At 48.9% G+C, this 19391-nt stretch overlaps 1 protein-coding gene across 14 annotated transcripts in view; it reads left to right on the forward strand.

Moving 5' to 3' along the window:
- The window catches only part of neo1a (neogenin 1a), a 148988-nt gene that overhangs the window by 64615 nt on the left and 64982 nt on the right, over positions 1-19391 (forward strand). For all 14 annotated transcript variants that reach the window (XM_034296677.1, XM_034296672.1, XM_034296676.1 and 11 more), the window contains exon 3: positions 18856-19131. In XM_034296677.1, coding sequence (XP_034152568.1) covers positions 18856-19131 — 276 coding nt within the window. The remainder of the gene's footprint in view (positions 1-18855; positions 19132-19391) is intronic.

A 19391-nucleotide genomic window follows, 5' to 3' on the forward strand; every position in this document is an offset into this window, starting at 1 on the left:
GATTTAAGGGTGTCTTAAGCAGATTTATTTGCCTGGTGAGATTCTTTAATCCCTTTTTTGATGTATTTTAATCTGTTTCTGTGAGTCTGTGTCCCTGGGAGGTGACACTTCACAAAATCACGGCAGACTGAGGTAATGTTTGAGTCACTATTGCCGGAAGCTTCTTTAGCATTCATCTAGCATGTATTTATTCAGAAATTGGACTAATTAATGGATTTTTCACACAGAAACACACACACACACATATACACACACACACACACACTCTGATTCGGTGCTAAGACATAAACGTTATCGCCAAGCCCAGTCTGTTCCCAAAGACTCCCCCAGGGATATAGCCTGGTTGGATGGTATTTCTAACCTCCCTCCCTGCCATTCCATTACTAAGGCCTGTCACCTCAGAGGAGTCAGAGCTGTCGCAACACTCATTGCACTCCAATCTCTCCCCTTTACACACGGCTCCTTTTTTCCCCTTGTTGGCTTTGCCTTTCTCTTCTCTCATTCTGTGAGCAGCTAGGCGTCGCTTCCTCACACAGGCCCATTTCGTAGCTCCTCAGTGACTGCCTCTGAGTCGTAAAACACAGCAGAACAAATAAACAAACAGCAAAGGATCCCTGAAACCCCCCCCCCCCCGAGTGAAAATCCATCAGCCTTGTCATTGTTTGTCTTATCACTCCCTCTTTTGTTTTCTTTTTTGTGTTGGCATTTTCTCTGAGTCACCGAGCGTACAGAATCTGAACCTCCTCCGATATCCAACACTCCTTAATGATTGGCTCACGTGCCTGAGGGCGATGTCATCGCCGTGACGGACGGCTATGACCCGGGAACAAGTTCAGGGTTGTGTTACTGGTATATTACCCTGACTCTCCTGTCGCTAGACCAAGGGAAGGCCGTCGTAGAGGGAGGGAGCGGGAGGCGCTCGTAGAGGGGGTGAGCGGGAGGCGCTCGTAGAGGGGGTGAGCGGGAGGCGCTCGTAGAGGGGGTGAGCGGGAGGCGCTCGTAGAGGGGGTGAGCGGGAGGCGCTCGTAGAGGGGGTGAGCGGGAGGCGCTCGTAGAGGGGGTGAGCGGGAGGCGCTCGTAGAGGGGGTGAGCGGGAGGCGCTCGTAGAGGGGGTGAGCGGGAGGCGCTCGTAGAGGGGGTGAGCGGGAGGCGCTCGTAGAGGGGGTGAGCGGGGGGGGGGGGGGCGGGAATTCCTGATGGAGTTTCAGGAATGGATTTATTCTGTATGGAGATGACAGCCCTCTCACTGATTGGGTCCATTGGCCTTGTGGAGTGGCTCACCGAGAGGAAGCTGTACCTCTGTTCTCCAGACACCAGGCCCCGTTATTGTGTGTGTGTGTGTGTGTGTGTGTGTGTGTGTGTGTGTGTGTGTGTGTGTGTGTGTGTGTGTGTGTGTGTGTGTGTGTGTGTGTGTGTGTGTGTGTGTGTGTGTGTGTGTGTGTGTGTGTCCGTCCCCTTCTGTGTCTAAACATGACGACCCACGAAGAGCCTTTGTTTCACCTGAACAAACTTAGCGTGTGATTTTCGCGTGTGTGCTTTCCTGGTGTGTTTGGATGAACAACACTGACAGGCTGTAACCATCCATCACGCTACGGCCCATCCTGGCACGGCGTGCCGCTGTGCTCGTGACCTGGCGCGTGTTGTGGCATGAGAAGTGACACGTGCGCTTGACGCTGTCATTAAACACGGTTCACTGTTGGATGTGGATGTACATGTTGATTACCGTCGTCCCCCGCTGGTTACTTCACCTCACCGGTCGCTCGTATGGTGCTGGTGTGCCACATGGAAGTTAATATTGGGAATGTGCTGAAATCACCGCATTGGTGATGTTCATGTTGGTGGCGTAGACTTCCAGCTGCGGATGTACGCGGAGGGAAGCTGTGTGCCACAACATGTTTATGGCTTATGGTTAGACCAGAAAGACGTTTAGGTAACACCTCCAGTGTGGTTAAGGTTAGACCGCAAATTGTTTTGGTTAAGGATGTAAAACCAAAATATTGTGGTTTGAACTCGGGAGCCCTGGGGTCAGAGTCGGTGGCGTTTACGGCCCGGCTACCTACTGTTCCTATCAACGGCTTGTTCTTGGAGGTCAACCCCAGAAATAGCCAGGCTGATCATGTCATCACAGGTGTCCTTATTTAACGGCATCTCGTCGGTACACCTCACAGTCCCGGGAGCCGCGAGACGCAGTCACTCTTGGAACCACGACGAGTTGGGAGGCGTTCATACGTTTTGTTACCACACAGCAAGTGAAAGATGTTCGGCATTCTGATTGGCTGTAGGGAACACGGTTAACTGAAGTTCTAAGGTGTGAGCTGTGATACATTCAGACGTTGTTGTCCTCGTCAGATATGCATTCCCCTCTGTGTCAATAGGAGGAAGCAACATTGAAGAATGTGCTTACTGAACTAAGCGAATCAAGCTGTCCGTTCAGACCTGCCTTCTAGACTTAAACAGTCATAAACTACATATTAGCTGTCTCTCTGCAGCTGAGGAGAAGCCTAAGACTCTATTCGGACTGCTTTTGTGCATAATGATTTCCCATAACTCCCCTGGCTCCTGCCGCCGCCCCCCGCCCCCCCCCCCCATTTGAAGTTCTGGGAGCTCAGTAATGCATAATGCATTCATTCGCAGTGCATGAGAGGCAGCATCACATCAATGAAGACGTGTCTGACTCAAGGCCTTCAGAAACACTAAAGACATTTATCTTCCCCCCCCTTCTGCTGTTGACATAAAGGTAGGAATTTGACTTGCGAATTTGAATTTGACTTCCACGCCGACTGTTGACATTTTAATCGGCGCAGTTGGGGTGACAGTTGGAATAAAGTTGAGGGGGGGTTTTAATGATAACTGATTTAGTTTTCTCTTTTGGTGTGCGCATTTGCTTTGTCAAAATGCTTTCTAGAAATAATCCCAAAATAATTGTATTTAGCTTTTTCTCCTAATCATCTTTCCGGTTTGTATGTTTTAGACTGTATCCACTATACTAGCGAGCCCTAATGGTAAAAGTCTCACACACTCCCATCCAGGAAATGAATCTGGCCCTTTCTATGGAACCTGTCTATTTCTTCAGCATTGTAAGATTGACAACCACAATGACAGTCTAATGGTTTATTCCTTGGTCGTCTGCCAGAGACCATGGGTCATGCAGCACCCAGACAGCATCGCTTGGCTCAAAGTTGTTTCTGTCACTCATCCGTTTTATTGGACCCCCCCCCCCCGTGTCCCCGGGAACCCCCCCCCCCCAGTGTCCCCGGGAACCCCCCCCCCCCCCAGTGTCCCCGGGAACCCCCCCCCCCCGTGTCCCCGGGAACCCCCCCCCCCCCAGTGTCCCTGTGAAGCCCCCCCCCAGTGTCCCTGTGAAGCCCCCCCCCCCCGTGTCCCTGTGAAGCCCCCCCCCCCAGTGTCCCTGTGAAGCCCCCCCCCCCAGTGTCCCTGTGAAGCCCCCCCCCCAGTGTCCCTGTGAAGCCCCCCCCCCAGTGTCCCTGTGAAGCCCCCCCCAGTGTCCCTGTGAAGCCCCCCCCCCAGTGTCCCTGTGAAGCCCCCCCCCAGTGTCCCTGTGAAGCCCCCCCCCAGTGTCCCTGTGAAGCCCCCCCCCAGTGTCCCTGTGAAGCCCCCCCCCAGTGTCCCTGTGAAGCCCCCCCCCGTGTCCCTGTGAAGCCCCCCCCCAGTGTCCCTGTGAAGCCCCCCCCCCCCAGTGTCCCTGTGAAGCCCCCCCCAGTGTCCCTGTGAAGCCCCCCCCAGTGTCCCTGTGAAGCCCCCCCCAGTGTCCCTGTGAAGCCCCCCCCAGTGTCCCTGTGAAGCCCCCCCCCCCAGTGTCCCTGTGAAGCCCCCCCCCCAGTGTCCCTGTGATGCCCCCCCCCCCAGTGTCCCTGTGAAGCCCCCCCCCCAGTGTCCCTGTGAAGCCCCCCCCCCCAGTGTCCCTGTGAAGCCCCCCCCCCAGTGTCCCTGTGAAGCCCCCCCCCAGTGTCCCTGTGAAGCCCCCCCCCCCCCAGTGTCTCCCCGTGAAGCCTCCCCCCCCCCCCCCGTGTCTCCGTGAAGCCTCCCCCCCCCCAGTGTCTCCCCGTGAAGCCTCCCCCCCCCCAGTGTTTCCCCGTGAAGCCTCCCCCCCCCCAGTGTTTCCCCGTGAAGCCTCCCCCCCCCCAGTGTTTCCCCGTGAAGCCCCCCCCCCCAGTGTTTCCCCGTGAAGCCCCCCCCCCCAGTGTTTCCCCGTGAAGCCCCCCCCCCCCAGTGTTTCCCCGTGAAGCCCCCCCCCCCAGTGTTTCCCCGTGAAGCCGCCCCCCCCCCCCAGTCTTTCCCCGTGAAGCCCCCCCAGTGTTTCCCCGTGAAGCCCCCCCCCCCCAGTGTCCCTGTGACGCCCCCCTGTCGCTGTGCCAGCTGACTACCTGTGATGAGCTTTCAAAAGCGGCTTATTTTCAGACAATGAGCCGACCGACGCGTTGCTCTCTCGACATAGGTCTGTGAACCGTGTTGAACTTGAAGCTGCTTTGGTATTCAGATGGAGGTGGAGTTGAGGAAGGAGGAGGACCCCCCGTATTTGTAGAGCGTCCGCTTAGTAGGATTTCCATGGCAAAGCTCTCAGTGGGCTGGCAGCGGGAGGGTTAGGGTGGTGATCTACCTGAGGGAATCCACCCTGATTCATTCATGCCCTTTGAATAACGACAGTCTAAGAAACTGGAGATTGGTCTGAAATTCTCTGTCTCTCTCTGTCTCTCTCTGTCTCTCTCTGTCTCTCTCTGTCTCTCTCTGTCTCTCTTGCTAATTATTTCTCTCGTCCTTTTCCTATGCTTTCTCTTTTCCACCTGTCTCTTACCGCTAACAGGATCTGCATAAGAAAGGCAGATCGACTGCATTTCCGAAGTGCTTTGTTTACATCCACTCACCTCATTGAGATTCGGCTCCCATCTGCTCCCGGAGCGTTCGTGTGCCCAGGCTCGGAGCGCCGCGTAGGGGTATCAGAGCCGTAGGCTGTATCTGCCCCTCTATCTTCTTCCGCTGCCCTTTCATCTCCCTGCGGTTAACCTGTACACTCACAGGCCCACGGCAGGCGGCTCTGGGGCCAAACCTGCCCCTTTTTCAAAGCCAAACTGAGGCTTCACAAGGTGTTTGAACATTGAAGAAGAAAAAAAAAATGGAAAAAATTCTAATGTTTTTGTTGTCTGGGCCCCAGGGAAATGGCTTCAATCGCACCCATTTTCCTCAGACGAGCAGACTGATCGGTGGAGAGGAGGGAACGTTTTCCATTCCCGTTCGATTGTTGCGCTTAAGCCGGGATGCTCTGAGTGAGAGGGTAGCCAGGAAGGTCTCTGAAACGCTTGAATATGTATGGCTGCATTTCAGCAGAATTCCGGCTGAGTTTTTCGTCCATCTGCCTTTACAGGCAAAGCCTTTGTCCCTGTCTTAGTGCAATTCTGTTGTGTCATGTTTGGATGTTCAGATGTTTGAGTTTTGTTGGGATAAAAGCGTTGAATGTCGAAAATGCCCATTGCTACATGGAAGTCTGGAATTGTTTGTGTGTGTCAGATATATTTGAGTGGGCCCAATAGGTGTGTGCTTTATGTTAGATGTGTTTCAGTGGGTCCCAGTAGGTGTTTGTGGATGTCTGTGTTCATGTTTTGGTGTGGGTCCCAGTAGGTGTGGTATTTCAGGACATTTTCTGCTGTATCTGGACGTGCTGTGGTATGGGACACATGTACACCATTCCAAACATGTCTTCTCATGAAGGCTCGCCAGGCTTTTTTTCCTCCATTCATGCCGGCTCCACTGGTTCCTGCTGGTGGCAAGTCAAACGTTTGAACCCACGGGATGCTGTGTGTTATTTCTGCTAGCCTTTAGCGCATCGCTTGGTATGGATCCCCTTCTCTCTGTCACTTGGAACTAATAAGCGAGGTTGGGGGGGGTATGTAACAGGATTCTGGTGTTTGCTTGGGAGCTGCTCTGGAGTAAAGATATCTTGAGAGCAGAACCAGCATTGGATGCGTCTTCCATATGAAATACATCCTGTTAAGGAGCTGTCAGAGCCTGCCACCATAGGCTCAGTGATCTTCATTTACCCCAGCGTTCGGTTCTGGAAGAGGTTAAGACTGTGTGTGTGTATTTGTCTGAGTGAGGGAGATATAGGTGAGGGAATAGACTTTGTGTGTATTTGTCTGAGTGAGGGAGATATAGGTGAGGGAATAGACTGTATGTATTTGTCTGAGAGAGGGAGATATAGGTGAGGGAATAGACTTTGTGTGTATTTGTCTGAGAGAGGGAGATATAGGTGAGGGAATAGACTTTGTGTGTATTGGTCTGAGAGAGGGAGATATAGGTGAGGGAATAGACTTTGTGTGTATTGGTCTGAGAGAGGGAGATATAGGTGAGGGAATAGACTGTGTGTATTGGTCTGAGATAGGGAGATATAGGTGAGGGAATAGACTTTGTGTGTATTTGTCTGAGAGAGGGAGATATAGGTGAGGGAATAGACTTGGTGTGTATTTGTCTGAGTGAGGGAGATATAGGTGAGGGAATAGACTTTGTGTGTATTTGTCTGAGAGAGGGAGATATAGGTGAGGGAATAGACTTGGTGTGTATTTGTCTGAGAGAGGGAGATATAGGTGAGGGAATAGACTTGGTGTGTATTTGTCTGAGCGAGGGAGATATAGGTGAGGGAATAGACTTGGTGTGTATTTGTCTGAGAGAGGGAGATATAGGTGAGGGAATAGACTTGGTGTGTATTTGTCTGAGAGAGGGAGATATAGGAGTGAAAATCAGACAGTGTGTGGCGTGTGCTCCCTGGAGAAAGACATGGGGCGAGTGCTAATGTGTGTGAGAGATGCAGAGACCGAGAGGAGGAGGAGGAGGTCTGGCCATGTTTAGACGGAGCGAGGAGTGTGTGAGCCTGTGTCCTTGTTTCCCTCGCTGGCTTGAACTCTGTGTGCCAGGACTCCTGGGAGGCTGCCGAATCCCTCCTCACCACACGGACTGGAGCAGGCAGGCTACGGAGGGAGGAATAGGACACAAACGTGTTGGGATGGGGGCTGCTTGGTGAAACGTGAACGTGTTCATATGAAACCCCCTGGACAATCACAGATAAACTGGCACGCTTCAGAATAACGGAATTCAGGGTCTAGGTCAGTGACGCACCGTGGTTTGTGGAGAGTGTTTGTTTTTTTTTGTCACTGGAAATGGCTGTTTTAAGGAAATGTGTTGCCAGACATTTAACAGGCTGCATTTAAATCTTGTAACTAATTCATTACTGGCATACTACTTTTTCTTATTTGAAACGGGCCTGCGTCTTAGCGATCTACTGTTCCTCCCTTGCTCGCTCTCTCATTCTGCCTTTTGCCCGCTGTCTCATTCTGCCTTTCGCTCGCTCTCTCATTCTGCCTTTCGCTCGCTCTCTCACGCCCTCAACAGCCCAAGCAGACCCGCACTGATTGTTCACTGTGTGAACTGTGTAGACGTGGGAGATCTGCCAACGCAGCTACTGTGTTTCATGTGATGGACTGACTGCTCCAACACAAGGCCACTTGTACTCATTCACTCGCACGCGCACGCACGCAGTTGCACATTCTTTCCTTGTTTTTGTGTGTGTCCTAATGTAGAAAAATAGGAGCACACTTTGACACTGCCGCAAGTATGAGGTTTTTAGTACCTACAAAACATGTAAATATGAGGTGGTTAGTACCTACATATGTGTAAATATGAGGTTGTTAGTACCTACATATGTGTAAATATGAGGTTGTTAGTACCTACATATGTGTAAATATGAGGTTGTTAGTACCTACAAAATGTGTAAATATGAGGTGGTTAGTACCTACAAAACATGTAAATATGAGGTGGTTAGTACCTACAAAACATGTAAATATGAGGTGGTCAGTACCTACAAAACATGTAAATATGAGGTGGTCAGTACCTACAAAACATGTAAATATGAGGTGGTCAGTACCTACAAAACATGTAAATATGAGGTGGTCAGTACCTACAAAACATGTAAATATGAGGTGGTCAGTACCTACAAAACATGTAAATATGAGGTGGTCAGTACCTACAAAACATGTAAATATGAGGTGGTCAGTACCTACAAAACGTGTAAATATGAGGTGGTCAGTACCTACATACGTGTAAATTTGAGGTGGTCAGTACCTACATACGTGTAAATTTGAGGTGGTCAGGACCTACATACGTGTAAATTTGAGGTGGTCAGGACCTACAAATGTGTAAATATGACTTGCACACTGTGTCTTATCATTTATCACTCAGTTGCATTTAGGAATCTGCTAGTTTTGGCTATGTTATCTGCACTGTCACACTAGAATGCTCCTCTAAGGTGTAGAAGTTTGGAGAAAAAGTTTGATGGCTACCTGACTAAGCAATTTTTGGAACCCCTCCCCCCAATATTTTGTATTGTAAACTGCTCTAACAGGGATTTATTATTCTACTGGCTTATGGGGGCGTACAGAGGGAGTCTCCACAAGGCCACCGCATGTTTCAGCTACAGCACCAGCTAAAGTGTTTGTTCCCCTCGCCTTCACACGCTTCTCACACACACACACACACACGTGCTTCTCACACACACAAACACGTGCTTCTCACACACGCGCGCGCTCACGCACGTGCACACACACCAAACACATCTTCACCCTGGGACATAAGATTTTGTAGCTACAAATTATTTCTTATAAACGAATGCAGATTTTGTTCTATACAGGCTCTGCATGAAAATCTTATTCCATTTGTTGGTGTTCGATTGAATGTATCCAGCTGCAAAAATATGCTTAATATGGTGCATATCATACAGTGTACACAAGGATCTTTATGGCTTTGGGATTTGAGCAAGCAACCTTTTGGTTACCTGTGCCCGAATTGCTACCCGCCTGTTCCATCTCATCTCCGATATATTGAGTTGAGGTCATGGGACTACTCTGGTAAACTGAACTCAGTCAAATTTCTAGAAATGTTCTTAGGCAATTTGTGTACCTAGTCAGATGATACTGCTTAAAAACCTCAGCTGTCAAGTTCAAATGTTACTCAGTTTTCAAACAGGGACCTAACGTTTGCCAGGAAAACATACCCCCCACCATTACAAATTACAGGCCTGGCATTGATTTTTCTGTCATCAGAGCCGCTCCATAGGGAACATACATAGATTAGCACATTAAGGGCACATTGGCACCGACTTTGAACACCTTTGTTTTTGACATCAGCGTTGCAGTGTGGGGATCCTTCTGTAGTATTTATCCGCTAGAGGGGGTAAAGCCTGTTTTTCCTGAGTAGCTTCATCATAGGGTCCCTTGGATCCTTTGCTCTTTGTCTTCTTTGACTGTAGTTACAGTGTTCAACTTCGGCATCTGACTGTTGTTTATGTGTGGTGCATAGGTGGCATACGTTTTCAGCGCTTTTTCCTTCCTGAACTAGCCACAGATGCTGAATCAAAAATGTCTACCATTAACAATTCAGAACACCTTGAGCTGCTCTTACAAACCCGCAAGAGAGCTTTGTAAGAGCCGAAAAAATGGGTTAGAAAAAAACCGAGCGTTTGTCGTCTGAATTCGGTGTCTGTGAAACAAACTGAGTGCTGCCCCCTCCAGGATATTCATGGTAGTGGTATGCTTCCGGAACGGTGCTGTGAAACGTCTGAGAGGCCCCTGGAACCTGTCTGCACAGGTGATCAGTTTTCATGAACAGAGTGGTGTACCTAAGGAACTGGTCACTGAATGTTCCCTACTTTGGCTGTGCTGAACATCCCTGAGGCGTCATGTTTAAAAAAAGAATTGTATTAATAAGTTACTAACCAGTAATCTGTAGTAACCAGTGATTTAATTGGTGCAGTGAAAATAAAGGTTTGTCATAACAGCATTCACAGTGCATCTTTGCAGTGGGTAGATGGCAGCCACACCAAGTACAGGAGGCTCCTGTCAGCATCCAGTGAGCTGTATGCCCTGCATCCGTGCGTGTGTGCGTGCGTGCCTGTTGAGACCTGTGTTATGCCTAGACTCCATCCGCCCGGTATGGACTGCCTTTTCCCATACATATCTCAACACCGCTACGCCCAACATCGCTCACAGGATGTGAGGTGTTAATTAGAACCACCCCCCCGCCCCCAACCCCCCTCAAATGTTGACATCCTCTCAGTCCTCCATTAGGCTTCCTAGCGCAGGCCAAGCTTAAGCAGACCTTCAGAAGACTGATAGCATCTGCAGATGTGCCACTAGTGCCTCGATAAGCCCCGCCGCCCGTTCTCCGCCTCCTTGTCCCAAAAGCGCCTCAGCACAGCCTGTCCCGCAGAGAGGAGGGCGGGGCCAGTAGCATTATCTAGCCGTCCATCAAGGGGAGGTTAGGGTGTGTTTTCAGTTCCATCTGTTCAACGGGTTGGCCCCTTGAGCTGTGCGGCTTACATTGCCGCGGGTGGTTTGAAGAAGCGACGGTCTTTGAGAGGCGCCAAAAAGGAGAGCCGCGGATGGCGACCGGAAAGGGACAGCTGTGATTGGAGGCTCGCAGTGTCTTTGTAGATACTGGTGTTGGTTGTGATTGACAGGTCCATACTGACTGCCTGATGTCCTCACAGAGCCTGCTTTGTTGAACCTCTCTGCACTGCTGCGTCACCTCTCTCTCTCTGCCCCCCCCCCCCGATTTTCTGGGGGAAGAAAGGAGAGCAAATGAGAGAGAGATTTGCAGTCAACCCCCGACAACACATTTATTTGTGCTTTTGTAACTGGAGCAGCCACTCCCTGTTGCTTCGCTGTCTCCCCTGGCAACGACCTCTGCGGAAGGTCTTCCCAAATGGCCCAAGTTCCTGAGGATAGAATAAAGACACTTAACAGGATTAAGGGCCCTGATGTAACCAGGATTGTTTCAGATACAACTCAATTACCTGTAATGAGACTGGCCCTTCCTCTGGACACCCGGCGTCAGCTTGGATTGGTGGCCCGAGTCCGAGCGGTAGGAACCGTGCCGGGACAGAGCATGTTGGAAACTCATGCCACACGCTATGTAAGTGACCGGTGCACGCCACCTCTTCCGGTGCCGGCATCACATAGGCAAAAGACAAGCCGTCATAGGACCCGTCGCGTGTAGTTCCGGTGAGAATTTGGTTTTTAGGTTTTGTTACTACTTCTTGAACGGGCCCGACACTTGATTGTTTTGATCAAGTGTCATCTAGCCTGTCATGGAGATTCAAAGAAGCTTCCTGGACGCTACCGCTGGGTGGTAAGTTAGCCACCATGCCAATTGCTCCTACTGTAAGTTTTGCCCTGAAATTGCGTGCTTGATCGAGGATGTCGACACGTTTATTTTCTCGGGTGCTTTCGTGTAAACACATTGCTGAAGACAGAGGCTTTGTTTACAGGCAGCTGTGCCTCTAGCCCAGCGTGCGTGCGTGCGTGCACGCACGCACGCACGCGCACGCTAATGGAGCCCTGCTTAATGTTTATTAACTCACAGCTCCAACATCTGGGCTGCACCTGAAGTGGTTTAGCAGCTCGGTTGAAATGTCTCCGTAGGCCAACAGCTCAGCAGCGGCTATGTGAGACTATTGATTTCTGGCCACCTGCATGCCGACCAGGGTCCTCCTGTCAACAACCCAGGTGACCGTCTGTATCCGCTGGAAGGAGAGCAAATGCTATCGGTTATACAGGGCAGCGCTTTGTGTTCATAGACCTGCATCTACCTCCTCCTTATGCAACACCCATGAGTGACCTGGGGTGGTTCAGCTGTGGTTATGTAGCTGCCCCCAGTGCACGTGTACTGCTGTGGCGTCGGTGTGAAGCCGACATCCTGATCTTTCGGGCAAAAACTTTCCGTGTTTCACCACTTTCCTGTCTGTTAAAGTGTTCAGTGCCCACAAAAGAAAGATCGTATAATCTCCAACCAAAGTGGAATAGTTCTTTTTCGATCCCTACTGTTCACTATTGGGTCTGAACGTGTAGGCGTTTGCGTGAGCCGTGTCTGACCCGTGGTGTCATGGTTGTCCCTGCTGTTTTATATTCTCTCTAGGCCGAGAGAGGTCCCGAGCCTGGGTTCTAGTGATTCTGTCATTCTCAGAAACCCGGAGTGATTTTTACAGTCCAATAGATAAAATAACTAGCTGCCGCTACTGGGTTTCACCCATCCATCTTCAATCTTTTCTTTGTGAAACATTGTTCCAGTGAAAGGTCTGACACAAGGCGGCTCCCAGTTTGAAGGCTCCCAGTTTCTTTGTGAGGAGCAGACCGATGCCGTCAGAAAAACAACCCGTTTGTTGGTTTCTATTGGTTAAGCGCAGTTGGTGCCTTTGTATCATGAGCTTCGAAGTTCTTCTCCATCTACCCCTTTTCAGGTGTTGCTTTCTCCTGTCAGCTGTTTAATCTGCATTGTAATGCTTTGCATCTGAACAACCCCAATCATGCCTATCACCAATTGCTTTTAAAGGCACTTAACCTCTCGACAATACACTTAAAATGCACAACACTTATTTTGCCGGGGCATTCTTTGTCAACTCCCCTACTCGTCAGGCTGCAGACTCGTTCCACGGTTTGGATCACATTGGCACATTCTCAAAGCTTCCCCTTCTCATTATCCTTTTCACGTTTTAACAAGACAAATCTGCAGTGATGACGCCTGCCAGCCTGTTCATCTCGTAATTTGATCAGTATGTCAGTTTGCTTGGCATCCGTGTCGTATGACAAAGTACCTCAGCAGCTACTTTATTAGATTCTAACATAGAACTCATTAATTAATTCATTGTTTCCACTCGTCAGACGTCCAAAAGTGCCACCTCTCCCCGCGTGGATGTGGATTTATTTTGCTGGCAGACCAAGAAAAGTGAAGCCGCAGCTGTTAGATGCAGTAGATTTCCATCAGGTATCGGTGGTATATTTCCGTCACTGCGTTTTCCGTTATCAAACATAATTAGATGGGTAAAATTGTTTCTGCAATATCCCCAGCCATCCAGTGATGTCACACCTGCAGTGCCTTCGTGAAGGCATTTCTTATCAAGTATGTTCGCCAAGCTGGTATGGGCCAACACTGCATCTCCTCGTAACGTTTATGTTATCCAGGCCAGCAGGCTGGCCAGCTTTGACCCTCTGCTATATGAAGTATTCATTGTTCTGTGTTGGAGTCATGCAATATGCACAGCCTCATAACGTTGACATGGCTGCGTCTCAGAAGCTGAACTTCACAGTTACCCGAAATGGGTCACGGCAGAGACACACGGCTCGGTTCTAGTCTCCTGCCACTCCTCGATGATGGCGCAAAAACACTGTCCGTCACAAAATGGCCACCTATAATTCGCAACTAATCTTTTTCTGTGATGTAACAATGCAATAATTGTTTGATTGCTTGCTAAGGTTGGGGGGGGGGCAGAATGTAAGCACTTGTGTTGTAGAATGGGCCCAGGTTAGTCATGCAGCCTGGGAAGGCTGTTCCTCAGCCGTTTCCACCAGTAATGTGAGCCATGCCCTTCCACATAGGTCACCAACAACTCAGGTGATCTGAGGCACTGATGGTAGTTTTGAGTCCTATCTGTATTTTCATAGTTACCCTATCCTTCTCCTGGTTATAAGGTATTAGCAGTGTACAAACAAAAACATTTGGTTCACTCCGAGAATGCTAACAACATTAACACGTTCTCGAGATATGAGATGCTGTTAGCTAATAATGCTTAAAATAATGCCAACAAACATCAGGTAATGGCCAAATACAAGCATTAAAGTTGCCCAAGTGTTGGTAGTAGTTTGCTACTGACGTTCAGTTTGGTCAGTTGGAAGTGAAAGTACACGAGACCTTTCAAGCACAGCTGATTAGCAGGGATGCACTGATCAGCTTTTTAGACGCCGATCAATTGGCATTGTTTTTCTGCTGGTTGCCGTTCTTTTGTGACAAACCTGGAGCAATTCTTTTGACAAAAGAAGCCATAAATTGTTCCAAATGTTCTCCAGATATACGGTACTGTATGTGTGGAGGCAATTCAAAACGTTCTCCAGATATACGGTACTGCATCTGTCCTTGTGTTGAACCAAATGGTGAATAAGGCGTTTGGGTCGATGCCCTGCTAGTCACGCACTGCGCAGAGACCGACTAGATCACATCTAATGAATCGTCCAGCCCGTTGTGGTGTCATTCCCATCAGCAATGGCTATAATTACTTTTTAAGTTTATATTGCGGCCTGTGACAGATCTATGCATCCATATTAGAGCAATAAGTGATGTGATGTCATAACCCATGGTATGGTATGCACGCTCACATTACACCTCTATCTACCAATCAGCATTCAGGATATGAACCACCCAGTTTATATTGCTACCATTGACAGACCTGTGCATCCATAGCAAACTGAAACTGCTGTGCACTCCTGTAAGTTGGTCCGGAGCTATAACTACCAAGGGCTGCTGACAGACAGTGTCTCAGGTAGATGTTCTACCAGCCCTGACTGCTGTGGAAGGGAGGGCACTCAACTATTTTAGTTAAGTGGGAAGATCTGAGTCTTTATGTAATAGTCAGTAAATAAAAATACAAATAAAGGTTGCCTCACATTTTATATCAAAGATGACGTCTCCTTATTGGCCAATTGAATTGGAACGCAGCCGATAGCGAACCCGCAATAATCATCTGATTCCGTTTGCTGTCCGTTCAATTGTCGAATCACTATTAATTATGTTTCCACTTGCACCTGCAGTATTTCCTTGTTTAAATATCCTGATTGGTTGGCTTGTCAGATGCCAAATAGCCCCGTGACATCGAAGATCCACCACCTGATTTTAGATGTACAGGTTTTTTTTTTGGTATTTGTGTGACTGGTGTGGAGACACAAGTATGCATACACCATACGCTACACAACGCCCACCCACACACACACACGCCCGCACACCAGACACACGCACACCATACACACAACCACTCACCAAAGGCACAAGACACATGCAGAAAACACATCACCATGTTTTTTAAAATGTCATTTCTTTCCACACCTGTAAAATCTGCCCTTGCCGAGTCCCATTGTAAGACAATAAATGAATAGAAATCTGCCACTTGGGATTGTGTAAATGCGCCCAGTTAAAAGAACTGCCTCTTTCCTTCCTAGCCTTGCTCCCCAATGACAGATTGACTGTCTCAGAAAGCTGAGTCACTGTAGCAGAAGGAAGATTAGAAACCTGTCTGAAAATTCTCAGCAAAAAGCCGTAAAACCTTGAGTAAGTGAATTAACGACCTCTTGTACTGCAGAATGACCTGTGGGGCATTGCTGGAATGAGCTGCTCATCAGAGAATTAAAGAAACAATAGGCTGTGGATGTTGATACAGGATTTTTATTTTTCAAAGGCGGAGATCCCTGCAGCTTGCAGATATTTCCCACTCACATTACCCATAATGCACACAGCCTATTATCCACATGACCAGCGTTTTGTGGCCGATGCTGATGGTTTGATCTCACTGCCGCGGAAAAAAGTCTTATCGATCGCACGTCTTCACGCCCGTCTGACTGACTCTTCTGGTGATGATATCGCCCGTGCCCAGACTCATTCTATTAACTCAGGGCCTGACGCTGTGAATCGGCACCTCTGCATCACTCCGTGTGCCACAGGGGGATTGATCATCCGTCCGGCCAATAGAAATCTTATTGTTTAGTCGATGTGTTCAGCAACTTTGTGCATAAGAGTGTGCGAATGAATTGTATCGGTTTTTGGCTGCAGTGTGTTTTTCAATAGTGAGCTACTAGGTTACATTAGTGGACTTGATTATAGTCTTATAAGACATTCCCTCCCTGTTGCACTTTTTACTTTCAGATTGACTCGATAAGTGGTCATGTAAAATGTCACGTATTCCGCTTGCATTTACTGAGTCATTTAGCAGACACGCTTTTCCAGATGGGATAAGTGTTTAAAAGCTCCCTCTGGGAAACGAACCCACGACCTTGGTGTTGCAAGCATTAGGCTCTTACCGAGTAAACTGAACCATTATTTAATATCAAGATGTACTGAGGAGGATTGTTTGTTGTTTCAGCCATTTTTTTTTTGTGTTGCTATCTATCAAAAACATATTTTTTTGGCTGTCATTCAATTCACTACTCAGTCGCTAATTTGTAGTGTATCATAATGAAAAATGTATTAAGAATGTAAAATGTATGTAAATATTTTGCAATACCAGTGGTTTCTTTTGTATATGTCACAAATCCAATTCCATATTGCGTATTCTCAAAAGAAAGGTACACTCTCATCGGGCTAATGTTTTATTTTCAGTGCCTCAAAGCGTTTCTGTCCATCGTCTCTTCACCGTCCACACCACAGTTAAAATCACTGGCCAAATGTTGCTCTTGGAGCCTTGAGAGGGCCGAATGGGGAGTAGAATATAACACCATTTGGAGAACCACTGGCAGCCCTGCTGCTGAAACTCAATAGCCGTGTATGAGGTACAAACCTGAAACGAAGGGCACCACCAAAATGTATTTTTGTGTGGATGGAAACTATCTGAACAGGCCTGGAAAATGGGCATGACTAACACTATGGGAATGTATTTCCAAAGGGGAATGGGCAGCCATTTTCTGCAGTCCAAAAAAGTTAATTTCTGTTCAGTCTTGCAGGAGAGATCCCTGAAGCTTTCTGTGTACTCTATAAAGCTCTCTTTACTGATTCTAGACCTGGTTTCAATTAAAATGGTGCTGTGTTGTGTTATGCTCAGAGGTAGGGAAATCCTCTGCCTTTCACGGGTATCGCTTGGAACCAGGTTGCGTGTAGTTAAACTAATCTCAGGAATGATGGACACATTCTTATCACACCACTAGCCTGCGTGGCCACTTGGTTTGACTACACAGAGATGCAGGTATGGAAGGCTATTTGCTTTCTGCCTCAAACAGTTTATTTGCATTACAGCTCCGTACAGGACAGAGACAAAAACGGGGAAGTTGCCCTTCATTCGCGCCGCGTATCAAACACTTAAAACCCACCATCACACTCCGTTGATGCGTGCCTGGCTCATCACCTCATTGTTAATATGTGTAAAGGGCCCCGGCACCACATGATAGATACCACGGAGCAGGCGCCTGGAAAATGAGGACCCACCCAGTCAATTAAGTGGGAGAATGGTGATTCATTTCCGTCGATAGTGTTATCTCCAGTGCCCGGCGTCTCTCATCTATAACACTTCCCTGTCACCGCGCACGGACGCATGCACGCGCTGCCCCTCCCCAAATGGATGAACTCCGCTCAGTTCCATTCTGGCTCCGGTGTGGCAAGCGGAATGGGAGGCCATCTCTGCAGCCTCGGGGTCGAAAAGACAAAGTGCCGAGCCAGGAGTAGGAGCTCCGTGCCCCCCTCAGTGCTCCATCATCCCGGGCCAGGCCTGTGCTGAAATTGCCCTCCCACGGCTGTGCGAGGCTGGACTGGGCGTTGTGACAGCGAATCCATCAATTTCCATTGTTAAAATAACTGCCCTGTATCTCCAAGATGTTACCTTTAATTACAGGAAGTTAAAAAGTAGTTTCTCTGTGTTGGAACATTGTAGGTGTACTCCAACAACAGAATTATTGTCACTTTTAAGTGTGATTTTTCACTAAGCAGTTTATATTGACAGTATGCTACAGCGTCTGAGCCTTTCTCAACTGACTAGTTCACATTTCCTTGTTTTCCACCATTGCAAACTGACAAATTTCCCCCGGGGTCCTCAGATACCTGTGAAGCCTGAGGTGGCCCGGCATATGCCTGGCTCTACACGTCTGGATTTAGTCTACAGTAAAACGTTACCTACGGTTTCCAATATTGCCTTTCAAATGTTAATGTTCCCTAAACGTTCCGGTCCCTAACAATGACGTCTGTCCTAGAGGTAGATGTGGAGGGCGAATCAGGTCAATTGACTTGCTTGGTCTGTCACGTAGAGGTTAATAGTCATAGAAGTCATCAGGCGCTGAATGGAGACCACGTCTCAGCTGAAGGTCTCTGGTCTGGGCCTTATCTGTCAATCCATTTTACTCCAGAACTGTCACTCTCTGTCAACCTCTTCACCTAAACCCACCAAGGAGAAGCCAAAGCCTGTAGAGACAGACGGATACAACTAGTCCACTCCGTCTGCTTTCAACACTACATCTTGTCCTTGGACATACAGCGCCCACCGAGCCAGAACAAACAAGAGCTGCTGACTCTCACATCGCCAGGGAAACGTCCCGGCCAACCAAAACATTCACACAGGCCACTATCACATTAACGCCTCGCTTTGAATTCCTCCCCGATTGTGTGTGAAGTGGCCCCTCTGTTAAGACTCCAGGTCCTCTAACATCTATTTCATCGTGTATTTGCACAATGTTTTCCTTCAATTTAAATCGTAGTTCCCCGCACTTCCCTACACGCTTCTCGGCAAAGAGACCAAGGTTTCAGATGAACCCACCCGAACCCATTATTTTGCAGATTCAACTATGGAGAAGAACACCAGCAGCCTGTGGATTCTGCTTTTTAATTAGTGTTGAATGTCTTTTCCCGCAGCAGCAAATTGGCCTCCTGGGTTCTGTAGTTTTCTGTCAGCGATGATACCCATTTTAGTTTACACCACAGTGGTTCAAAGGCAGAGGTAGTTCAGGCTGCTGTTTTAAAGGTTGTTTTGGTATGGGCGTTATTGGAATATTTCCCCTCTTCCACTTCCTACTGTCATTGCAGTTCACTTACTCCGATCTTAGATCAGGTTTACTCGTGAATAGATATGTTCGCGCATTTCCTGCCGCAGCACATGATACTGTGTAGTTTTCTTGCATCTTTTGGTCTCTTGCCATAATCCTCTTGGTTCTTTTTTCCCCCTCTGTCTCGAACTAAATCTTCATTTATTTTAATCAAAGCAGCTGCTGAACCGATAAGAAATCCTGTGAAAGATGACCTTTTAATGGCGACTCTCATCCCGGTGTTATTCCTCCCCAGGCACGCCACGGTTCTCCAGCCAGCCAGCAGCGGCTAGCGCGCGACCGGGAGAGAGCCAGGTGATGGCGTGCGACGTCAACCCGGACCTAGTCCCCTTTGTCCGGTGGGAGCGCGAGCGCGAGCCTCTGGAGCTGAACTCTAGGCTGGTGCAGTTGCCCAGCGGAGCCCTGGTGGTGAGCAATGCGTCAGAGGCCGACGCCGGACTCTACCGCTGCGTGGTGGAGAACGCCGGGCCAGCTAAGATCAGCGAGGAGGCACCGCTCTCCATACTGCCAGGTGAATACCACGTTTCTAGACAAGCTCCAGATACTACTGAACGCCCCTGTGAACTGGGGTGTCCTGGGGGGCCGTTTGGGGGCGCATCGTTATCACACCTGAGTCCAACCTGCCAGTCTGGAGCCAGCCTCTTTCCTGTCGCTCCCTCGGTCTCTGTCTACCCATAAAGAATGCATGTAGAGTTGGGCTGTGTCACTTTAGAACGACACCGACGGCGCCACTCCGTGTTCACACTTCACTGTTTCAGACCCACTTCGCGG

Source organism: Esox lucius, chromosome 2 (assembly GCF_011004845.1).
Source record: "Esox lucius isolate fEsoLuc1 chromosome 2, fEsoLuc1.pri, whole genome shotgun sequence".
Classification (NCBI taxonomy): Eukaryota; Metazoa; Chordata; class Actinopteri; order Esociformes; family Esocidae; genus Esox; species Esox lucius.